The following is a 21,334-nucleotide window of genomic DNA, read 5'->3' on the forward strand; positions in this document are numbered from 1 at the left end:
ACGTAAGAATTGAAATGATGCTATAAAAATAAATATAATTAATATGATAAAACCATTTTCTTAAAATAGGTAGTCAGTAGCTAGTCTGGGCTCAGGCCGAATTTCGAATACAATTATTGCTATTAAATGATTATCAGCTGTTATGAAAGTTTAAATTCTTATCAAAATAGATCTGGCAATCTCTACTTTTAGCGAATCTCAAAATATTATTGCTCTGTCAAAATTACTTGTAAAATGCCTAAATATTATTCGTCATCCAACAGTTTTATTGAATATCCTTTCAATTTACAACGAAACATTGTTGAAGGCATTTATTTGGGATAAAAATCCTAACTACTAAATGATAAAATGTGTTCGTTGTGCTCACAACAATTTTGTAATAATTTTGTAGATTTTAATCCCACTTTATTGAATATTTAGTTGAATATGTGACACATTATAAAACCATTTTATAGTCGACTTGTATTCTGTATAGAACAGTCGCATAAGAATTTCATAAACTTTTAATAGAACCGTTTTGCTTCCAAAGGATGTATAAGGATTATTTAATCGTTTTGTAGAACGTTATGCGAATTTCAGTATCCTATAAAATATATCTTATAGTTGTTTATACAAACCCTATAAAAAATATTTTGCTACTTGGGTTGTGGATAGCTCTTTAGTTGTTGGTTTGTTTAATTAAAAAAGGGTCCGAAAACTTTATTTGGGCTGCATAAAATGTTATTTGGATATTGTTTATGGTAATAACGGATTCCATGTATTAAGTAAGCAAAAGTCCAGCACGACTAGGCTGTACTACTGCAACGCCCAAAAATGTATGGTATCGCGTATCTAGCTGGTAACGAGAACCCCAAACCCAAAAATCCACAAATATTCTAAATAAAAACGTAACCGTGGGAGTGAAATGAGATGTGGTGCGCGCGCACTTGTATCTCAATGCCCTGGTGCTTTCCCCGTTGGATTTTCAGGAATTTGCGGACAGTCACTGCGGGCTCCTTGAGTTGAGTGGTGCTCCTGGATACGCCACATTTTTTACCTTGTGTAAGTCTGAGCATCTATTTTTAGCAGCCGCTTAGAGCTACCGCCTCTTTTTCATGTTGCCCTGTTCGAATTCCCGCTCCAGTCCTCCGACTATCCCGCGGGACGGGCTCTACGCGCGTCCCTTAACAATAATACGGATCCCGTTTCACCTGCCTTTTAAGGCAGGTGTTACGTAACCCGCGGCTTCTGCTCTCCTGGTAGCTCCCATTCGAGCCTAACACCTTTGCTAAATAACCGCGACACCTGTATGAAATTAAGGGACGCTTTGTGATAATTGCATTATTTTAACCGAAAGCTTATCTAATATGTAACAAAATCTGGCAATTCCGCAGGCTCTAGGAATAAATTATGGAGTATTTCAAAATTCCTAGCAATTTTCCTTAATCGACGCGAATGAGATTTTCGGTTCAAATTGATTCTGATTCACATAATTGCCGTGGAAACACATCCAAGTCTTGCTAAATTTTTCAAATTGGCCATGAAAAAAGAGCTTACGTTGACAGCTTTAACTTGAATTTGCCATTCAAAAATCTGTCCACCGAGTTAAAAATGTTGATCATGCATCATATTTATCCAGCAAAAATGCCAACCGCAATTCGGAAGTGTGATGATGTTTTCGAAACCTCGAAACCTAGTTCTAGATATTTAACGGTGTAAATTTCTGAAATTTTTAACAAGTTTTTTGACTTTTTTGTCCTCTTAACTTATGCCGTTTTATGAATTAGTTGGAACCCTATGCTAAAGTTATATTATGAAATATGTCCAACAATCCATAATGAGCGAGCTAATATCAAATAAAGTCAAACCGATTCAAGCGACTCGATCAAAACCGAACGATTCCTTTAAAAATTTAGGTTGATATAAGTGTTCCTCGGAAAGTTCATATTTTTCGAAATTTAGAGTAACAAACTCAATTTATGACAATTTTAAAACTATTTATCTGTTTTTAATTTTTACCTTTATCTTAACAATCTACCGGCCTATTTAAGATAATTCCTTAGCCCCAATCATATTAAGACGTATTTTTCCGTTCTGTTTTTGTTTTTGGTTTTTTTTTGTCGAGAACCAAACCAGATAGATCAAAACATATATTTACTTTTTTTTTGTCAAAAATGTGTGTTTTTTAAAATGCGACCCCTGCGCTTAGAAAAACCTACAATTAATAGACACTTTGGCCTTACAACCACTGAGACGTACTGAGACCAAGTAAGAAAAATGTAATATAACCACACATTCTAATTCATCTGATTCCAGGCTCATAACAAGACAACTTTTGGCTGTAATAATTCAGGTTTTTAAAATAACAGTTAGAGGCGCCCTCTTAAATTATAACGTTTGTTATGAAAACAAATCTTAATATAACTCCTAAAATAAATTTCCATGGATTATTAATTATCTAATTAATTTTTGACTCGATCAATAGTGTATTGAATTCGAGTCTCACCATAGAACAAAGATAGATCATCCCAAATATATATATATATATATATATATATATATATATATATATATATATATATATATATATATATATATATATATATATATATATATATATATATATATATATATATATATATATATATATATATATATATACCTTCCCTTAAAGAAAATCGAAATATTGTTTATACATCAATTTTGTGAGTTTACGGCCAATTTTCAAGTTTTAAATAGCCGAACGACAAAGTGCGTTAAAAATGCATTTTTCAAAATCGTTTCAACATAGCTAGGATATTTATAGCGTACACTACACATACACTCGTGTGTCAGAAATGACTGGTGAAATCAGCTCCGGCAGTACCAGCAGAGAAACATAAAAATAAAAGTCAGTTTGTCTCTAAAGTTATTCAAAAATTCATTTATGAAAAACCAATAGGAAATTCACTTTTGGGATTTCAAATGAACGGTGATATGGCATAAATACATTGAATTTATAAAATTTTGAATCGGTTCTGTTTTGACTATCATAATATCATAATACCACTAACAGGCGTTAAGAACATCTAAAGCCAATGAATTTCACCGTTCATTTCAAATCCCAAAAGTGAATTTCCTATTGGTTTTTCATAAATGATTGAATAAATGAATGTATGTGTATGTGTAGTGTACGCTGTGTCGTATTTTCGTGACCCAATAGTGTTTTTTTATAAAATCAGAGATGCGCAAAAATAAATATCCTAGCTATGTTGAAACGATTTTGAAAATGCATTTTTAAACGCACTTTGTCGTTCGGCTATTTAAAACGTGAAAATTAGCCGTAAACTCACAAAATTGATGTATAAAAATACTTCTCTTTTCTTTAAGGGAAGGTGTATTTTAATAATTTTGTAAAGCTTATTATGGGATGAGTAGGCCATGGAAAATACATTTTTTTTTACATAAATTGCACAATTTATTACACAAAGTTCGTTGTTTGTTAAAGTAAACTTTTTTTGTTTGTGCTATATTAAATACGTATCGATAATACAATGATAACACAATTACCAATTTTTCATCATATTTTGGGTTAACATAAACCGTGGCACAAAACGAAGACTTACAATAATAACGAATCTTTGACCACTAAAGTTTTAGGAAAATGGACAATTCATTTTTTTTTCATTCTTAACGATGGTTTCTTTTTTACTTCCACTCTGTAGAACCGGAAAATTGTTATTTTCATATGAGAAAAAGTCGTTCTTTCATGGCAATTCTTGTTGTAATTCATCCCATTTGCCACCAAATTAATTAAACTAGTCTTCTTATTTTGATATATGTTGTTGAAATATGGCAGATAAGTTATAGAACGCGCTAGTATGAAGATATCGAAGAAATAGCTGCATCTGGGCTAAATTAGTATTTTTAGCTATAATTTAAGAGCAAAAATAGTTACTTTGTTGATCAAATAAGAAAGCAGATTTTAGTTTTTCGCTCCGTATGCACCATCACAATAACAGTTCGCAGTCTATTTCCATTGGACATAAAAAGTGTGTCCATATATTTTTTAATTATGTCGTAATTAACGGACGAAAATAAAAGCCGCTGAGACTTTTTCAACGTGCTAGACATACGTTACTCGCCCCTTGTAGGAACCTCTGCAGGATTCATGCATCCCTGCCACCCGAAGCCTACGTTTAGAGGTCTCTGCGTCAAATTAAGGTCGGATGGACCCTTTCCCGGGATTTTGAGGAATCGCTCAGCTCCATCGGAAACTCCAAAAGGGATTTCTACCCCCGCCAGGGTATCTTTCCACAGCTCCACCAAGTTATGCTACCCGGCTACGCGTTGCTTTGTTTTAGCTGCCTTCAGAGCGATTTTTTAACGCCGGTAACTGCGGGTATAACGATAATTGATTCCTTAGAGGCAGAACTTTTTCGGAAATGTCCAATGTTCGTTTTATTTATTTTCTACGTACCTACCAAAAGTGAGGGTTACAGAAGAACTTCATAGGAATGCTCACGAGAATTACCGAAAAGTGTCGAGTAAAAATAATTCTTGCGAACAGCTGACAGATCTACAGAGAGTAGATGAACCTCCTTTGCATGTGCTAATTCCGTCTCAATTATCTGTTTAATACAGAATGACTAAAGTCAGTTTGTTCTTCTGCTTTTTTGTCGTGATACTCCTTTTTAAATGGGTCTCTTATAATTCATCTTTTAAACCGACTGAATATGCTACTAACTGACAGCCCTTTGTAATTGTTGCAGTCTGAGTTTTCATCTTTTTTAATAATATGAAAATAGATAAATTTCAAGAAATATTGTTATAGAGACTACATTAATTTCTAGCATGTTATCAGCTTCTCACATTCTTTCTTCTATTTGGCACTCTTTTCATCCTCATTTATTACAGATTCTTTTCTTCCTGTACTATGATGTATTGTCCAACTCAAGTCATATTCGAATACATTAACTATATTTGCAAAAACCGAATGTTGAGTTTTGGTAGCGGAGAGCACATTGAGAATAACAATTTTCTAGTTTTTAGTAATGGCGTTTCTTAGCAAAAAATCATAAAGAAACAAGAACGAACTTTGCCAATAAATGCGGAAAAGTAACTTTAATTTGATTTTTTAAAACTAAAGCAAAGATATGCCTACTACGTGTCCATCTACCTGCCACTTTCAGGACCCTTGACAATCATCATAGGTACAATTCTACTTTTGTGGAAAACACCACTGAGTTTGCCAGTTCAATAATAATTTATAATTCTCTCGCATGGTTAAACAGAGCATAAGTTTAAACATTGGTAAATAAACCTTGCGTAACAAATAAATTTGTGAAAGACGTTCATAATTTCGCTCTCACGCAAGAATTGATTGATAGCAAATTTTTTTGTAGCTATTCCACTCCTACCATAACATATATTCTGTTTAGTTATGAACTAGCTAATTACCCAACTATTTTCTATTTTACAAAAACCAACATTTGGACTGCAAAACAATTATCGTTACTCTTGTGAAACCCATAAACAATAAAAAGGAAAAAATATGAAAATAAAGGTAGCACAAATTTAATTCAATGTAAAACTTATACTTTCCACTAACTCAAAGTCAAATATCACTAATAAACTTTGCAATCTACAGCGGTTTTTTTAACAATAAACAAAAAAAATGCCTCCCCCTGCAATTTTCGTATAATATATTTTGCCCTTCATAAAACTGAGCAGTTTTAAAATACAATTTTGGTAAAAATCTAAAAACAAAAATTATGCATAATATTTAGTTTTATAGTTATAACTAATCACCTAACTAACCTACCTAAAAGTAAAGCAATTATAACATATAAGATATTGCTATTACTTATAACTTAAAACCATTTTAAAAACCCGGAAACAACCAACACCTATAGTTAAATAAATTGATAACAATATTTAACTTATCTTACGTGCTAAACTATAGTTAAGCGAAAAATGTTAGTTGATTATTTGACCCATCGCTACCAAAAACTAAAAAATATTGAAAAGCAATACTTTAAAGGCAGATTGGCATTACAGAACAATGTTACTGATTGAGCGGGCAGTGGTACGTCACACACCCAGAAATTACCTATTACCTATCCTCTCCTGCGTTACCCTTCCTGACGGGGGGTGTTTTTATATGTCACCGATGGACCCGAAAGGTTATCGATTAGAATTCGCTTGGTCTGCACCGAACAGGGCCCCAGAGGTGCGTTTTATAGCGCCCTGTTTCCGAGGGTTCCCTTTGAACTGCGCCCTCGTTCGCTGGTGCGATTATACGGTCGAGTGAGTTTAAAGTAAAATACTCGAACTTTTTGATTTGCTGCGCTCTCACTTGACTTGATGAGTTGAAAGTTAAGCGATATAAATCCTGCCCATCGGACTTTCGAGTTAAGCAACCCTTTAATACTCTAAGGGATTTTTTTATAAGGTTTAAACCATATTGCAAAGAAATCCGCCTTGAGGGTTATCATACAGACTGTTTTATTGATCATGTAACGTACACGACTCTTGCAAATACTGTAACTATTAATATTAATTGTTTAGAAAATACAAGCATTAAACAAAAAAGAATGCGTGTTTGTGAAGTTAGGTACAAAGAAAACCGATTATAACTAATTATATATTTCATTATTATTACCATTATTATTATTATTATTGTTATTATTGTTATTATTATTATTATTATTATTATTATTATTATTATTATTATCGCAAGAAAACTCTTAAACTCTGTAAGATAGCTTTAATTGAAGTTTTTTGACAGTATTACCCTATTTCTAATGTGGATAGAGCAAAATGCTAAAGACCTCATAATGATATCTTAACTACCAATCGAGATATAGGGCGTTTTTTCTCAATTTTCCATCGTTTTGAATATTGCCCATAATTTTTTTTATTGAAATTACTGGTTTTGATAAAAAAAACATTGTTGGGGTAAGTCGAACGTAGAGGTAACCTTTAGATACAAGACAGCGTTATGAAAACATATATTTAATGTAAACCCCTATCGGATGTCACTGGTAATATATTTATTTAGATGTTTGGCAACAAAAAATACTCGTTCAGATGTGCATTAAAAAAAAATGTCCAGCAATATTGAACATATAACATTTTTTCTTGTAACTTTGACACTTTGGGGACAGATCTTTATGTAATATTGATTAGGATAATGACATTTTTTCGTATATTACCTAAACATGTGTTAAGCCATAATTAAAATTAAGTTATAAAAAATCGTCTCTACAAATCTGACTTTTTTTTCATCAATAACAAGTTGAATTACTTCTCTGCAGTTGTCTGCTCTCACATCCTCAGTGGCTGGATCAAATAGTAGCTTACGGTCTGTCGTCCTGGGCCCATATGAGTTACATATAATTTAATTCGCAATATGGCGTTATCCTGTTTTTCTTTCACGGCGTATTTCCCAAAACAATGTTTGTACAAATTTTGTTTGTAATAGTTAGTTCTTAATCAAATTATCCGCAAATTCAATATTTTTGGTGACTAACCAGTTGATAACTTGTTGTTTAATACAAGATGAACTTGAATTTTATGGGTCGTGAATAATACCCACTACTGAATCAGCCGGAAGATATTTTAACATTTCACCAAAACAGTTGTCAAAAACGTCCGAAATCATGAAAAATTCGTTGCGGATTTCACGGATTTTGTCATTTTTCGGGGTTAAAATTAAAAAAACTTACTTGATACGCTCTGTTTTCGAAAATCGGACATCGTAAAAATACCCGTGGATTGTAGTTTATGTTAGCGGGGTTATTTTTAAACGCTACAGTGTGGCGGAGCTGAAAATAACACTGAAATGCTGAAACGTTCGGCGACGCCAAATACAGCGTCGTTCAACGCACGGTATTTATTTCAGTTTTCGAGATAGATTTCTAGAAGGTATTCCCCCGCATCGCTTGCGTCATCAAAAACGCTGCCTTTAACCTTTCCATTGTTTATTGTTTTTATATTTGAACTCCGGAAGTTTCCAGAATTAATAATGCAGTACTCAAATACTTATTAGAATCCAGAAGTTACGTTATTTTGAAATTAAGTAAAACCGAAAATGTGAATATGTAAAATTCTCAAAGTCCTGTAACATTAAGTATATCAAGTTCGTAATTGTTCCATAGTATATTTGGCGTAAGTTTTAATGCATTAGTAATATAACTGATTGGGTGGAATCGAAAACACAGCCTGCGTTAAAAAAATGGTTATTGAACTTGATTTGAACTTAATTTATAGCCTACGCTTAGTACACGTACATTTCAAATATGATATTTTTTATCTCTCGATCTGCAGTATACTTTGGCCAAATAAACATAACTTGAACTTCACCTTTCTACAGAAAACGCGATAATATACATTGTGTTCCATCTAAAATATCGAAGTTAGCTGCTGCCAGTGATTTAGCTATATTGGAAACTAATTTAAAATATGACTACAACTCAAAAAGTAGATGAATATCAACTATCAAACTATCTAGGACAGAAGGAATCGTTTATTGGCAAATTATTTTTTTAAGGATAAAAAATGCCAAGTCAAGCTTTATGTATGTTTTTTGTGATGTATATTTTTGCCAGAAAAAAGGCTACTATTTATTACCACCAATGAACTCCAATAGAAAAGATACAGTGCACCCTATTCAATCTCTGCCTCTTCTCTCTAATCCAAGACTTCCTGTCGTAATCTTTAAGCTTCAACGTTAAAGAATATTTTATGAATATCAAATATACGTTTGTTCTGGTCTATACATTTTTTATAAGATGCATCAGTTTCTTATTAGCGCTACTTCCCAAATGGTTTCTACAATCTAATGCAACTTTAATTACCAAGACAACTTTCATAGAGAGCAACAAAATGAAAACAACTCGATGAGCTGGTTTATTAGTGTTTCATATTTACTTTGGAAACGTCCAGATTTTCTTCTTGGAGAAAAATCTTATGATCTAATAATACTACAGCGATACTCGTTGACAAAATTGGTGTCAAGGAAAACTTCCTAGATCCATTTTCAGTTTCTGGTTGTAGTTATGGTGCATTGAATTTTAGTTAAAATCTAAGAGTATAATGAATATTTAAAGTACTACCGAATTATGTAGATTGGTTTTTTATATAATTTTCATTTTTCTGTTAATTTTTAGTTTCTATTACATGTTGCACGGAAACATATTTTCTGTTTTGTTTTCAGAAATAAACAACCCTTTCGGCCATGTCAGACGACGAAGAAGTTTACTCGTAAGTATTAAACCTTTGTACACTCTCTTAAACTATAACTTCTATTTATCGCGAACCTCTGCTAAAGATCATTTTCTTGTATTTTTCAGCGAAGAAGAGGAGGAAGAAGAAGTCGTTGAAACGTAAGTTTTTTCGACGAGCCATTTGGGACTGAACTACGGCTCTACATTCTGAAACGTCTACCGGGTGGCTAATTAAGAAGGAAACAGGGCTTTAACTGAAAAAGTAATTGCCTCAAAAACTTGGGGTTTAAAAAACATTTATAACATATATTTTAGAATTTCTGGAATGACCGCCAGGGGGAATAATCGAATTCTTAAATTTTAAATCATATTTTTATGTTATATTTAAAATGTTAATAATAAGTCACTATAATTCAATATGATCGAATATAGCCCATCTATTCATTCAAAATTCGAATTGTTGGGACACAAAATAGCAAAGATTATAATGATGATGTTTAAGTGCCATGTATGCTTGATATGCTTCTTCTTTATTTTTAACACATTGAAAATGCAACTGTTTCTGTTAGAATCTACGCTACGCTACGAGTCTATTGCATTAAAACGCCCAAATGGTTTATATCTGCAGTACTGTTTTTCTTGTACTATTACTTAGTATTGCTATTTTAAATATACTTTTGGCTTTTTAACAGTAAATTTATATATGTTTGGCTAATAGAAACATATTATTAGTGATATTTCAAAACGCCCCCTAGCGGGCCTAGGTTTGACAAATTGCGGTGAGCCATTTATTTCGGAAAATATTAAAACACTACCACCATTTTCCCTCAAGAGATAGAGCAAAAACTATTTAATGCAAAAGAATCGAATTTAATCCAACTTTAGTTTTTTCCAACATTTTAATATGGGCGTTAGTTTTTCTTTTTTTCATTTCAAGTCTTTATGATAATTACTTTCCGAGATAGAACCGGGTGCACTTCTTAATTAGCCAGTCGGTATAGATAACAATCAGATATCTTAAACTCGCCACCCACACCGTCAAGCAAACATATTTCCCCCCATTCTCACACAGTCTTACAATTAGACACTCTAAGAGTATCCACACATCATCAGACTTAACGTTAAGTCCCGAATTAATTGTTTATTTTTCTCTTTACAGAAAAACGTAAGTTTTTAGCTCTTCCCCTATGTTGACGTGAACAAAATCACACCCCGTATATCGAAAGTATAGTATAAATTCTTCGAACCCGTATGTGTTTCTAAACCCTCATAGATATAGTTTTTTGTAACTCACACCGGTTTGGATAATTGTTTTTTGGTATTTAGAACACACACTTGTATTAATACATCCCTCGATTTACAAGTTTTTGTCTTGGTGAATACAAGATGTTTTCCTGGAATTTTGTTCAAAACTTGTAGCCGATCGAGGAGAACATCTTGGGCGAGCCTTCGAGCGCAAAAACTTATTTTTTTGTATGTAGTTGAAGAGATTGTAAATTTTTGTTTTCATTTTGATTTTTTCCTTATTTTCCGTGACCTCCTGTGATACCCCTTGTGATGTGTACCGTGTAGGACAACTACCACAACATCTAAAGTCGAGTAAGTTTCAAGATAAAAGATACGAGTTTTTTTTTGGGAAAATTTTCGATGCCGAAAGATGTCACACCTAACCAATATTTTTTAACGGTTTTTAAAACAACCACGGACATTTTTGCGCTACTGCTTAACCCGTTTTCTTTGTGCAGAGACTTTTTTTAATGTTTTGCTCGCCTATGATTCTTAACATTAACTATTAACATTAAATTTCTAGTTTTTTCAGAAAGAGTTAGGTTTTCAAGACAAAATTCCCCATAATTTTACATCTTTTTTAAAAGTAATATTTTTGCAAATATTAAACACGTTTTATTAGATTATTTCTTGTGAATATTTTTTTGCGAATTTATTTACTTTAATTATGTTGATAGTGAGTTTATAACAAAAATTAACAACTGAACAAATTTTTTTACATGACAATTGTTTCGACAACACCGTGTCCTTATCAAATGTGACACATTTGATAAAGACAAGAAAGAGTTAGGTTTTCAAGACAAAATTCTCCACAATTTTACATCTGTTTAAAAAATAATATTTTTGCAAATATTAAACACGTTTTATTAGATTATTTCTTGGTGAATACTTTTCTGCGAATTTATTTACTTTCATTATGTTGATAGTGAGTTTATAACAAAAATTAACAACTGACAATTAACAATTATTGAACTGAGGTGGCTTGTACTTGATGAAAATCCATGTATCAAAATAAATATAAACTAAAAATTCAGATTTTCACGAAATTATATATTTTTGCATGGCAATTTTGTGTGACACATTTGATAAAGACACGGTGTTGTCGAAACAATTGTCATGTAAAAATATATAATTTCATGAAAATCTGAACTTTTCGTTCTTATTTATTTTAATTTACAATTAAACTACACCTACACCTAACTTGCATTAGTTCAATAAAATCGATTAACAATTGATATTATTGAGGATATGGGCATACGGAGGATTTTGAACTTATTGGAAAAGAATATTTATGAGAGATATAAATTGATAGAGATTAGAAACATATGACGTCGATATTGGTTGGGTACGTTTGGTTAGTTTAGTTTTATAAAGGGTTCCATTTGTTTTTATTGCGTTGAACAAAATGTGGTTTTAGTTGTTAGTTGTTAATTGCCATTTTTTTATAAACCCACCATTTAGCTAGCTTGGCTGTAACAATATTTCTAATTTTGCGGCTAATGAAAATATTCGCCTCTGGGATAAATTTATAAATAAAATTATGAAGATACAAATAGGTTACGGACATCAATTTTGCCATCAATTCCTAATTTTTTAAAAGTTTCAAATTGTAGTAACAAAGCAATGTGAACATAGGCACGAGAGGAAGAGATAATAAAACAGTTATTAACAGTATGTAGAACGGCAAACTCTAGGACATAGAGTGTTAATCAATCTGTGTAAAAACTACGAGGTGGACATTAGAAAACCCAAACTGGCTACTTTCGTTCGCCCTACGCCTTTAGTTTTTCTCAAGCATTAAATAATAACCCTGTTCGCATGAGGGGAAAAATCAGGGAAAGCCAGTAACAAAAGGCTGGAGGGAAATGACTAAAGGGGATCGCATGAAAGGAAAGAGATAAGTAAAATAACGTAGCAACCACAGAAGAGCGCGTTTCAATAGTGATGAGCTGTAGAAACCAAAAATTTGGAAACTTTTCCCACATTTTCCAGGATTTAAGGTATTGTGATCATCGACGTGCACTCAGCTAACGTCCACTACCTTAACGAGCAGACGCAATAATATTTGAATGGAACAGTGTATGTAGATACTACCTATCAACTTAGCTGAGAAGGATTTATTTCAATTCTACTGAGGCGCATCTAGAAAAAGCATGCCGCTATTAATGGAAACCTAAAGAATGTCCAGTTGGCGGCAGAATCTTAACGAACTGAATCTTAATATCCAGCAAGTCTCCAAGTTAAACTTAATCTATCTGTAAGGCAAAGTGGCCCATGTAAAGCATCACCAAGTCTCTAACTTCTTGACTAGAAAATAATGCCATAAATTTATTATTTCAACATGAAAGTTCGAAGTTCTTTCAGATACCCTGTATAAATCGCCTGTCGCATGTCACGTGCAACATGCAACCATCACCGGCACACAGACAGTGCTTTTTTATTTTGGAAACAATTGCCGGGCCAACGCAACGTTCCGATTTTTTTTTCTAAACGCCGATTGTCTAAATTTAAATTTCTGGCACACGACTTGTGTGTTTACCTAACTCGAACTCAATCGACACTATTTTTAAATATTTTCGGATTTGGAACGCGAGCTGAGCCTAAAACGCTATCGTGAAATTGCTCGAGCGGCAGTTTCGCGCTGCTGCGTGCTATTTTTGCAACCGCTACAAGCTTGGATTTTTTTTAAGTTGGTGTTTTAATAACGGCAACCGCCACGCCTATAAATAAGGTGTCCAGGATATGACGCTGTTTGCGTAATTGTTTCGAGGAACATATAGCGATTGATTTCTCTTATTCAAAGCTTAATGATAAAATTTAATGAATTAAACAAAAAAGGTTCACAATACGGAAGTGATTATCGCCAGGAAAATAAAAACGAGCAAAATAAGGGGCTTTTACTTCATGAAAATCCGTTTAACTCAATTAAATTCGAACAAAAATTGTTTAAATTTTCACATTTATTGGTTTATGAGAGCTGTTTCGGCAGCACCTTGCCTCTAGACAATATTCCGACATATAAACCGGTAGTAATAGATTCTTATAAATTTAAATTTAACAACGGGGACGCATTTAAATCCAATTGGCCATTGAGTAATAGATTCGACTAAACCATTTCGTTAATCTCCATAGCTTCCAAAAAAAACAGTTTTTTGCTTTTTGATTCGATATGTTTAATATCAAAATTATAAAAAAAAAAATATCATATGTGTGCATTTCTGAATTAAAATTAATGGGATAGTTAGAATCCGAACTTTTATTTTTATACCTTCTCCTATGTTCGTTAATGCGATTCTCTCCTTCATAGAAGAACTTAGCAAGAAAATGTCTTTGGTCTTAAGATTGCTTTTAAAACTGAAAACAACATAGGAAAATTTTTAAAAAGAAATAAAACTAAATCACGAAAAATTCAACTCTCAACTCCTAGAAATAAATTGAAGTATCATTTAATTATTGATCTTATTTATTGATAGATTGGGGCGAGCACTTTATTATGGCCGAAATGTTATGCCCCGCTATGCCATGTCTCCCTCTCAATCTGAATCACCAAATCAACAGTCTGTTAAATGAATATAGCCGCTCATAAGGGTCCTTATTTAACACCAAGTGCAGTACATAAAGCAATGCATTATTTCTTTTATTTTTATATTGGTGAATGGCACCAACAGCGCAATTGAATACGATTAGAACATCGCCAAATGTTCCTCGTCTGCTAAACCGCGTATTTGAATTCAACGTGCTTAGTTTAACCACAATTTTTTCAACACATTCTGTAGATTAATGCATAGAACCTACGGCCAGAGCAAAATTAATATGCTGAGACAATGCGTTACTCTACATTTTAGTAGATTTGCATGACTGAACGAACGTCTCTGATTTAGGGAACAATCGAGCGGCGATCCAGAATTCATTAAGAAACAAGACCAAAAGAGGTCCGACCTTGATGAGCAGCTACGTGAATACATCAACGAATGGCGCAAACAACGTGCCAAGGAAGAGGACGAACTCAAAAGGTAAATCCATTCGCGCTCTCCCGATAAGTCGATCTTGCAATGTTAAGTCGGTTGACAGGCTGAAGGAAAAGCAAGCCAAGCGTAAGGTCACTCGGGCAGAGGAAGAAAGAAAAATGGCTGAGCGCAAGAAGGCTGAGGAAGAACGGCGACTCCGCGAGATTGAAGAAAAGAAACAAAAGGACATTGAAGAGAAAAGACAGCGTCTCGAGGAAGCCGAGAAGAAACGCCAAGCAATGATGCAAGCCATGAACGCCACCAAGAAAGGACCCAACTTCACCGTTACCAAGAGGGACGCCTCTGTAAGTTTCGGTTGCTTCAAACAGATCTTATTACTAGTAAATTATTATCACAGCCACACAGACAAGTCACTTAGAAAGGAAATTTGCGGTATTATTTTGTCATGACAGAATCTATTAATTTTTTATGCATCTATTTCTATTTTGCCCCTATGAATATTATTTTAGATAATCAAGAAAATTTATTACATAACTGTGAGTGTATCAAAAAGCTTTCAAAACTGTTATATCTTTCTATCATTAAAATTTTTGTATTTTCTAATTTTAAGGGACCAAATTTAGCTTTCCCCAATACCATATTATGTTACAGGCCGCTAACCTCTCCCCCTCCCAAATCGAAAGGAACAAGACTAAGGAACAACTTGAGGAGGAGAAGAAAATCGCCCTTTCTATTCGCATCAAACCTCTGAGCATCGACGGACTGAGCGTGGACAAACTTAGAGAAAAGGCTCAGGAGTTGTGGGCCCAGATTGTCAAGCTTGAGACTGAAAAGTATGACTTGGAAGAAAGGCAGAAACGGCAAGACTACGATGTAAGCTAATTTAGAAGGGAAAATTCGTTGAATAATTAATTACACTTTGCAGCTTAAAGAACTGAAGGAGAGGCAGAAGCAGCAGCTGAGGCACAAGGCCTTAAAGAAAGGTCTGGACCCAGAAGCTCTTACCGGCAAATACCCAGTGAGTAAGTAATGGTCGGCAATGGGATTTTTACCAAACGCGACATTTTCAGCCTAAAATTCAAGTCGCTTCCAAATACGAGAGACGTGTGGACACCAGATCGTATGGAGACAAGAAGAAGTTGTTCGAAGGTGTAAGCATGTTATTTAGACTATATTTCTTGAGCGATACATTTCCGAAAACATCCGTCAGATTTGGGAAAATATCCAAGATACAAAACACACGAAACATATCAAATACAAATTCTTAAGGGGTCTTATTTGTAAATTGGATTTATAAGCGTTGATACGAAATAGAGTTCTGATCATGAAACTTATAAACCGAATAATATATTTGTCATCTAACAGAAATTTATATACTCTGTGGCTGTATCATGAAATAAACTTCTGCTAATATGAAAAATAAAAACATTTGAAATTATTACCTGAACTTATCAACATTCCTGCTCGGTGAATTAGGGACTTATGGTGATAGAAATTTCATTTTAAATGTCAACAAAGTCATATATTTCTGACCAACCTACCAATCCACCATCAATGTGAATATAAATCAATTGCTCTTAGCTGATAAGATTATATAAATATAATATATATAATAAATATATTATATAATATATATATATATATATATATATATATATATATATATATATATATATATATATATATATATATATATATATATATATATATATATATATATATATATATATATATATATATATATATATATATATATATATATATATATATATATATATATATATATATATATATATATATATTTATATATATATATATAATTGCAATATAAATTCCAATAAGTTTTTTTATAAAGAAGAGCAAATTCAGCATAAAGCAGTTTAATGAATGTTATTTTTCAATCAACTTTTTAAATAAGTAGATAGCCATCGTCAGGTCATGTTTTTTTGGACATTGTCTTCAAAATAAAATACAGGTTTGATTGGACTTGTAGACCACTGATGATAAATAGGTACATTAGCTCAAAAATATAATTGAACAATCCAATTTCAAAATTTAATTTCTAGAACTTTAACTTGTGCAGAAAATGCTGTTATATTGCATTAGCTCAACTGCTAAGTGTACTAAGTTAATTCCTTGTTATTACATAAGTTGTTGCAGTTGTTACTGATAACTACAAATATTAAAATCGCTTTCCTTATAATTAAAACTATTTTTCTAATTAAGGTCGCTTCAATTTTTAATAATCAAGAATTTCGAGTGTATAATAATAATTATATACGACTCCATAAAATTCAAGATATTTAAAAAACGTCTGTTTTTTACAATTTTTACACCTAACCTTAACTATCAAATTTTCGAAATCATTTTTAAAACACCTTTTGCATACATGGTGATTCAAACTGAAAATTAAATTTTTTATAGTATTTGTTTAAACTGCAAAAGTTCCAGCGTCAAGATTGTTGTTCTGTCTTTCTCTGAGGTACATTTCTTAGAGAATATGTTTGAAATAATTAGCATAAAAAAAACCTTTAAAATTCTACATGCCTAAAATTTTCCTAGAAATTGACAAATGCAATAATATTATAGGCAAGTTGACACCCATTTTCTATATAACCCGACGTGTCTATTCTATCTCCTAGAAAATAGAAAAATAGAAATATTAGGTCCACCCTATAGCTAATAAATAATATAGATACACCCCAGGCAGCTCGAATAGACTCAAAGTGATAAAAAATATAAGCAAGTTTTTCTATGGAAAAAGACGGCTAGTAATGGGTATTGACATCACATTGATACATTTCTTCAGTCAATCAATCAAATTAATCTCGTGGTCTAAAATGGAGAAAGTATATCAGCCACTTAGTTCAATGAAGCATAAACGGTTGAAATGATTTAATTATTTAACCCAAAAAAATAGGTAGAAAAATTAAGAAGTAACATAAAACATTCTGGTATTAAGGAAAACAATACTGATTACTACCCGTCTTCCTTAAATTCGATTTGCCCTTTAAAATCGATATTGGCTGCATTCTAGTTAAGGACCAGTTCATTGGATAGGAATGAACTTCAGCGCATGCACCTAAATTCGACAAAGTACTTTGCACCATTTATATTTAAACCGAAAGGATTGTTAAAAGATGGCCACACACCCTTTAATAACCAACAATTCTCCTGAATGGCTATTTGATATGTTCCTCAAATGTGTTTTGATTTACTGGATATAGGGATTACTAGCATCCGGTTTGGAGGAAATGAACTCGCTCTGGATAAAACGGCAAGCGGAATTCGGAAATAGGTGTAAGTGTGTCCAAGCACTAAATTTTTGCGTGGAATAGATTAGTCGTTGTTGCCGTTCCTCCACCCTTGTAACTATAAACCGTACGATTAATTGCAAGGATAAGTTTTTTGAGTTTGGTTTGTTTACCATTTCTCCCTAGGGATACGAGGAGACCGTAAAAGAAACCAATGAAAAGATCTGGAAAGAAAGGAGCGGCCAATTCGAAACCAGACAAAAAAGTAAGTAAACTTATATCCGATAATATTTTGAGAACCCACGCATTTTGAGTGGGTCATTAATTATTTTATATTTCTAAATGTTAATAACTGCTGACATAAAATACAATGGAAGCTCTAAACCCAATCTCTAATCAAAGAATTGAGTTTTATTAATTTTCAAAAAATCCAAATCTACAAATTATTTGAAAAGTTTAGTAACCTTTTTACTTTAGTTGACATAATCGAAAGCTTCATATTTTCGCATGATACAGATTTCGTTTGTATGGCACATATTCCATTTAGCATTGGACAGTAAGATACACTCGCTAAATAATATTATGATATGATTTCATTATATTCATATTGAATTTTTATTTCTTTGTTTCTCCAACCCTTGAAAAAGATAACATTACTTTCCAAGCCCTCGCTACTCCCTGTCAGACGCCCAGGAACCCTACCTAGATCGTAGAATTTTCCATTTTCCATTGCAGTTCTTAAACTCCGAATATTACATTATGCAATATCTTGTTCCCCAACAGCCCGACTGCCCAAGTGGTTCGGGGAACGTCCTGGCAAAAAGGTCGGTGATCCGGAGACCCCCGAAGGAGAGGAACAGCAACAGGTAGAAGAGGACATCAAACAACCCATCTACGAACCCGAACCGGAAGAAGAGGAAGAAGAGGAGGAAGTAGAGGAGGAAGAAGAAGAGGAGGATGAGGAAGAAGAGGAATAAGAGGTGTGCTGTTTGAGGTGAGTCTGTCGATGCGTGTCATGATGGATTCTATTAATGTGCATTTGCTTTTTAAAGTATCAAAATATGTAGCAGAGGTTATTATTAATTTACCTGATATGTGAATAATGGTTGTTCCATAAGTGTTTAAATTAATATTTCATAATTTCAGAGGACAATAATTTTTTAGTGGAAACAGATCTTCAAAATTATTTCCAGTTAAACCAGAAGTAGTGAATGTCTTTTGGATAGCAGTGGTGGTATATACCAACATTTTTTTGAAAATGGCCGCGCACATTTGCACGCATTTTGTAATGGAGCAACGTTATTATTTTAATAGTTGAAATGTTTTTAAAAATATTTGCGTTTCAAATCTTATTGAATTTTCTTTTACTGTTGTGTATAATAACTTCATAATTGAACAGTTTGGAAGGTAACTCATTCTTTTACGAAAATTCATATAATTTAATTATTATCCTAATGAAGCAGGGCTAACTGTGGGTTCTAGATATTCTATGGTCGTCGGACTATTTAGATTTTGTTGATATATTTTAACTTATTATTCGGTGCAAAATGGAAACATAAATGTTGTATTCTAGCTAATTATGTATTTCCAATAAAACTATAACCTCCTTTTTGTAGAGAAACAAAAAATAATATTCTTCAAATTAAACAGTTATTACTGACTCCTATAAATTTTACAAAAAGAAGTATTTATAAATATATATTAACATAATATAATTTATGATTTTGCTGCTGCTGAATTCTTTCCTGTGCTTATTGAATCCGAAGGGAATAACCAGAGAGAACCAGGAATAACTAATTAATAAAACAAAAAATGCTGGTGCAGCTTATTCGACTGAAAGGGTAATTTATTCTTTCATTATATCATAAGATTATTATATAAAATATAGACAATGTTTGGAAATTTATTTATTAAGGGAAATTTTTTTTAACATTTAGAGCAGCTTTTGACTGATATGTTTTGTTGCAGGTTACGCAGGTTGCAATTACGGTTATATAATATATTTATAATAATAACGTCAATCTAATTTAGGAAACACTCCATCCTGTAACTTTTTGGTTCCGACAAAGTAATGTTATGCTTTTAATCCGATGTTAAATTGAAAACAATAAAGTTATACTTGTAATCGTACGTTATTCCTATTGGTTTTATTTATTTTTTATCTGTATATGTTTAGGATTAAGTTCAGTCATAAAAATGTTAAATAAAATATATAAATCCGGTAAACGTGTTTCAATACCCAACTTTTAAATTTTCCTTCGGGTATCCTTGATACAATTACGCACTGTAGTTTCCGTTCATCCTGTTCTCGATCATGACGTTTAAAGTAAAAAGCGAGTTTTTTCCCCTTTTTGTCTCCGCCGAACGCCGGGCGAGCGAGCCTATGATGAATCATTCCGTTTTGTCGTATTCTTATAAACCGATGAAATAAATTTGCGTCCTTAAAAATGCCAAAACGACTTAAATTTTCAACATTTATTTACACAGAAAGTAAAATAAAGTTTTATTCGGGCTAGTCGATGCACGATGCAAAAGCTGGAATAATTAAGAGCAATTTTACAATATGACAATGCAATAAATAGGGCTTTCGATGCGGTGTCTGCGATGCGTTATTTTCGCTTAGCTTTGGGCTGCGTCTGGAGTTTGGGACATATAAATCCTCCCTCATTAACTTTCGAAGATAACGGAGCGTTTTTTAGAAAAAACTTCAAAATTTTCTTCTTGGCAGGTTTCCTCTTTGGATGCGATTTTCTTCAATACTCGTACCTTTTATTAAATTAGAACCATGATTAATCCAATAACAGTAACAATTATTTGGAACGTATTTGTTTCTTCTTTCACTGGTTCCGTGGGAGTTATTTTTTCTGCTAAGTCTCTTAGGTGGTATATTTCCTCAATATTTATTTTTGAAAGACTGAAGGTATCCAGGACTTTCATTGCGTTCATTTCCGTCAATTGCATTTTTGGTAAAATTATTGCTTTTCCAAACTGGATTTTCACGTTGAAGAATCACGAATCGTTGAAGAATTTTTCTTCATTAATTTCTATTTAACAGTTTACTGGTATCTTAATCAGTACTGGTACTTCGATTTGCATATATCGATCCGCGTTACACTCGATTAGCAGTTTTTCAGGCTTCTGTGGCAGAACAAGAACTAAATTTTGAGTTATTTGTTCTATAATTACTTCTGACAGGTTCATTTTCGTAATGGGGCAGTTTTCCATTCCGATTTCTTCAAATAAGTTCTCCACGCATACATCTCGGGGGTGAGTTTATTCTTTACAAAAGTAGATTTCTTCGATAACGGGACATGTTTCTGTGGTAAATTGTCTCTTCTTGTGCCATATAAGGGTATTGGGGTATAAAAATTTATTGATTTTGGATTATTGGGAAAATATAGTAAAAGGAATATATTTCGGATCTTAAAATTGGTACATGGACTGCAAAGATCACTTTCGAGTCAACTAAATTTATCTGAGTTCCCAAAATTTGATAAAAATATAAAATACTTTTAAATTGTGGAATTTGGTTTGATGCTACCTATTTAAGCATTTTATTCAACTCCGAACTCGTTAAACTTAACTTTTGTAAACATAATAGCGCCTTCTATTACATTATAATATTTTGGGAATCTAA

At 32.7% G+C, this 21,334-nt stretch overlaps 1 protein-coding gene across 1 annotated transcript; it reads left to right on the forward strand.

The window, feature by feature from the left end:
- Positions 1-965: 965 nt before the first annotated feature.
- On the forward strand, positions 966-19,923 carry LOC132701818 (troponin T, skeletal muscle-like). Its single transcript, XM_060670035.1, has 12 exons — positions 966-1,041; positions 9,179-9,225; positions 9,315-9,347; positions 10,761-10,787; positions 14,357-14,488; positions 14,547-14,787; positions 15,095-15,316; positions 15,369-15,461; positions 15,514-15,594; positions 17,884-17,962; positions 18,481-18,691; positions 19,666-19,923. Exons 2-11 carry the CDS (start codon positions 9,200-9,202, stop codon positions 18,672-18,674), a joined length of 1,128 nt encoding a protein of 375 aa, XP_060526018.1. The 5' UTR covers positions 966-1,041; positions 9,179-9,199; the 3' UTR covers positions 18,675-18,691; positions 19,666-19,923.
- The last annotated feature ends 1,411 nt before the right edge of the window (positions 19,924-21,334 follow it).

The sequence above is a fragment of the Cylas formicarius genome, unplaced genomic scaffold (assembly GCF_029955315.1).
Source record: "Cylas formicarius isolate icCylForm1 unplaced genomic scaffold, icCylForm1.1 PGA_scaffold_5__7_contigs__length_24384050, whole genome shotgun sequence".
Classification (NCBI taxonomy): Eukaryota; Metazoa; Arthropoda; class Insecta; order Coleoptera; family Brentidae; genus Cylas; species Cylas formicarius.

Coding starts and splice junctions, on each gene's coding strand:
- LOC132701818 (XM_060670035.1), top strand. CDS start 9,200: ATGTCAGACGACGAAGAAGTTTACTC. Junction 9,226..9,314: donor GACGACGAAGAAGTTTACTC/GTAAGTATTAAA, acceptor TGTATTTTTCAG/CGAAGAAGAGGAGGAAGAAG. Junction 15,595..17,883: donor AGAAGAAGTTGTTCGAAGGT/GTAAGCATGTTA, acceptor ATTTCTCCCTAG/GGATACGAGGAGACCGTAAA.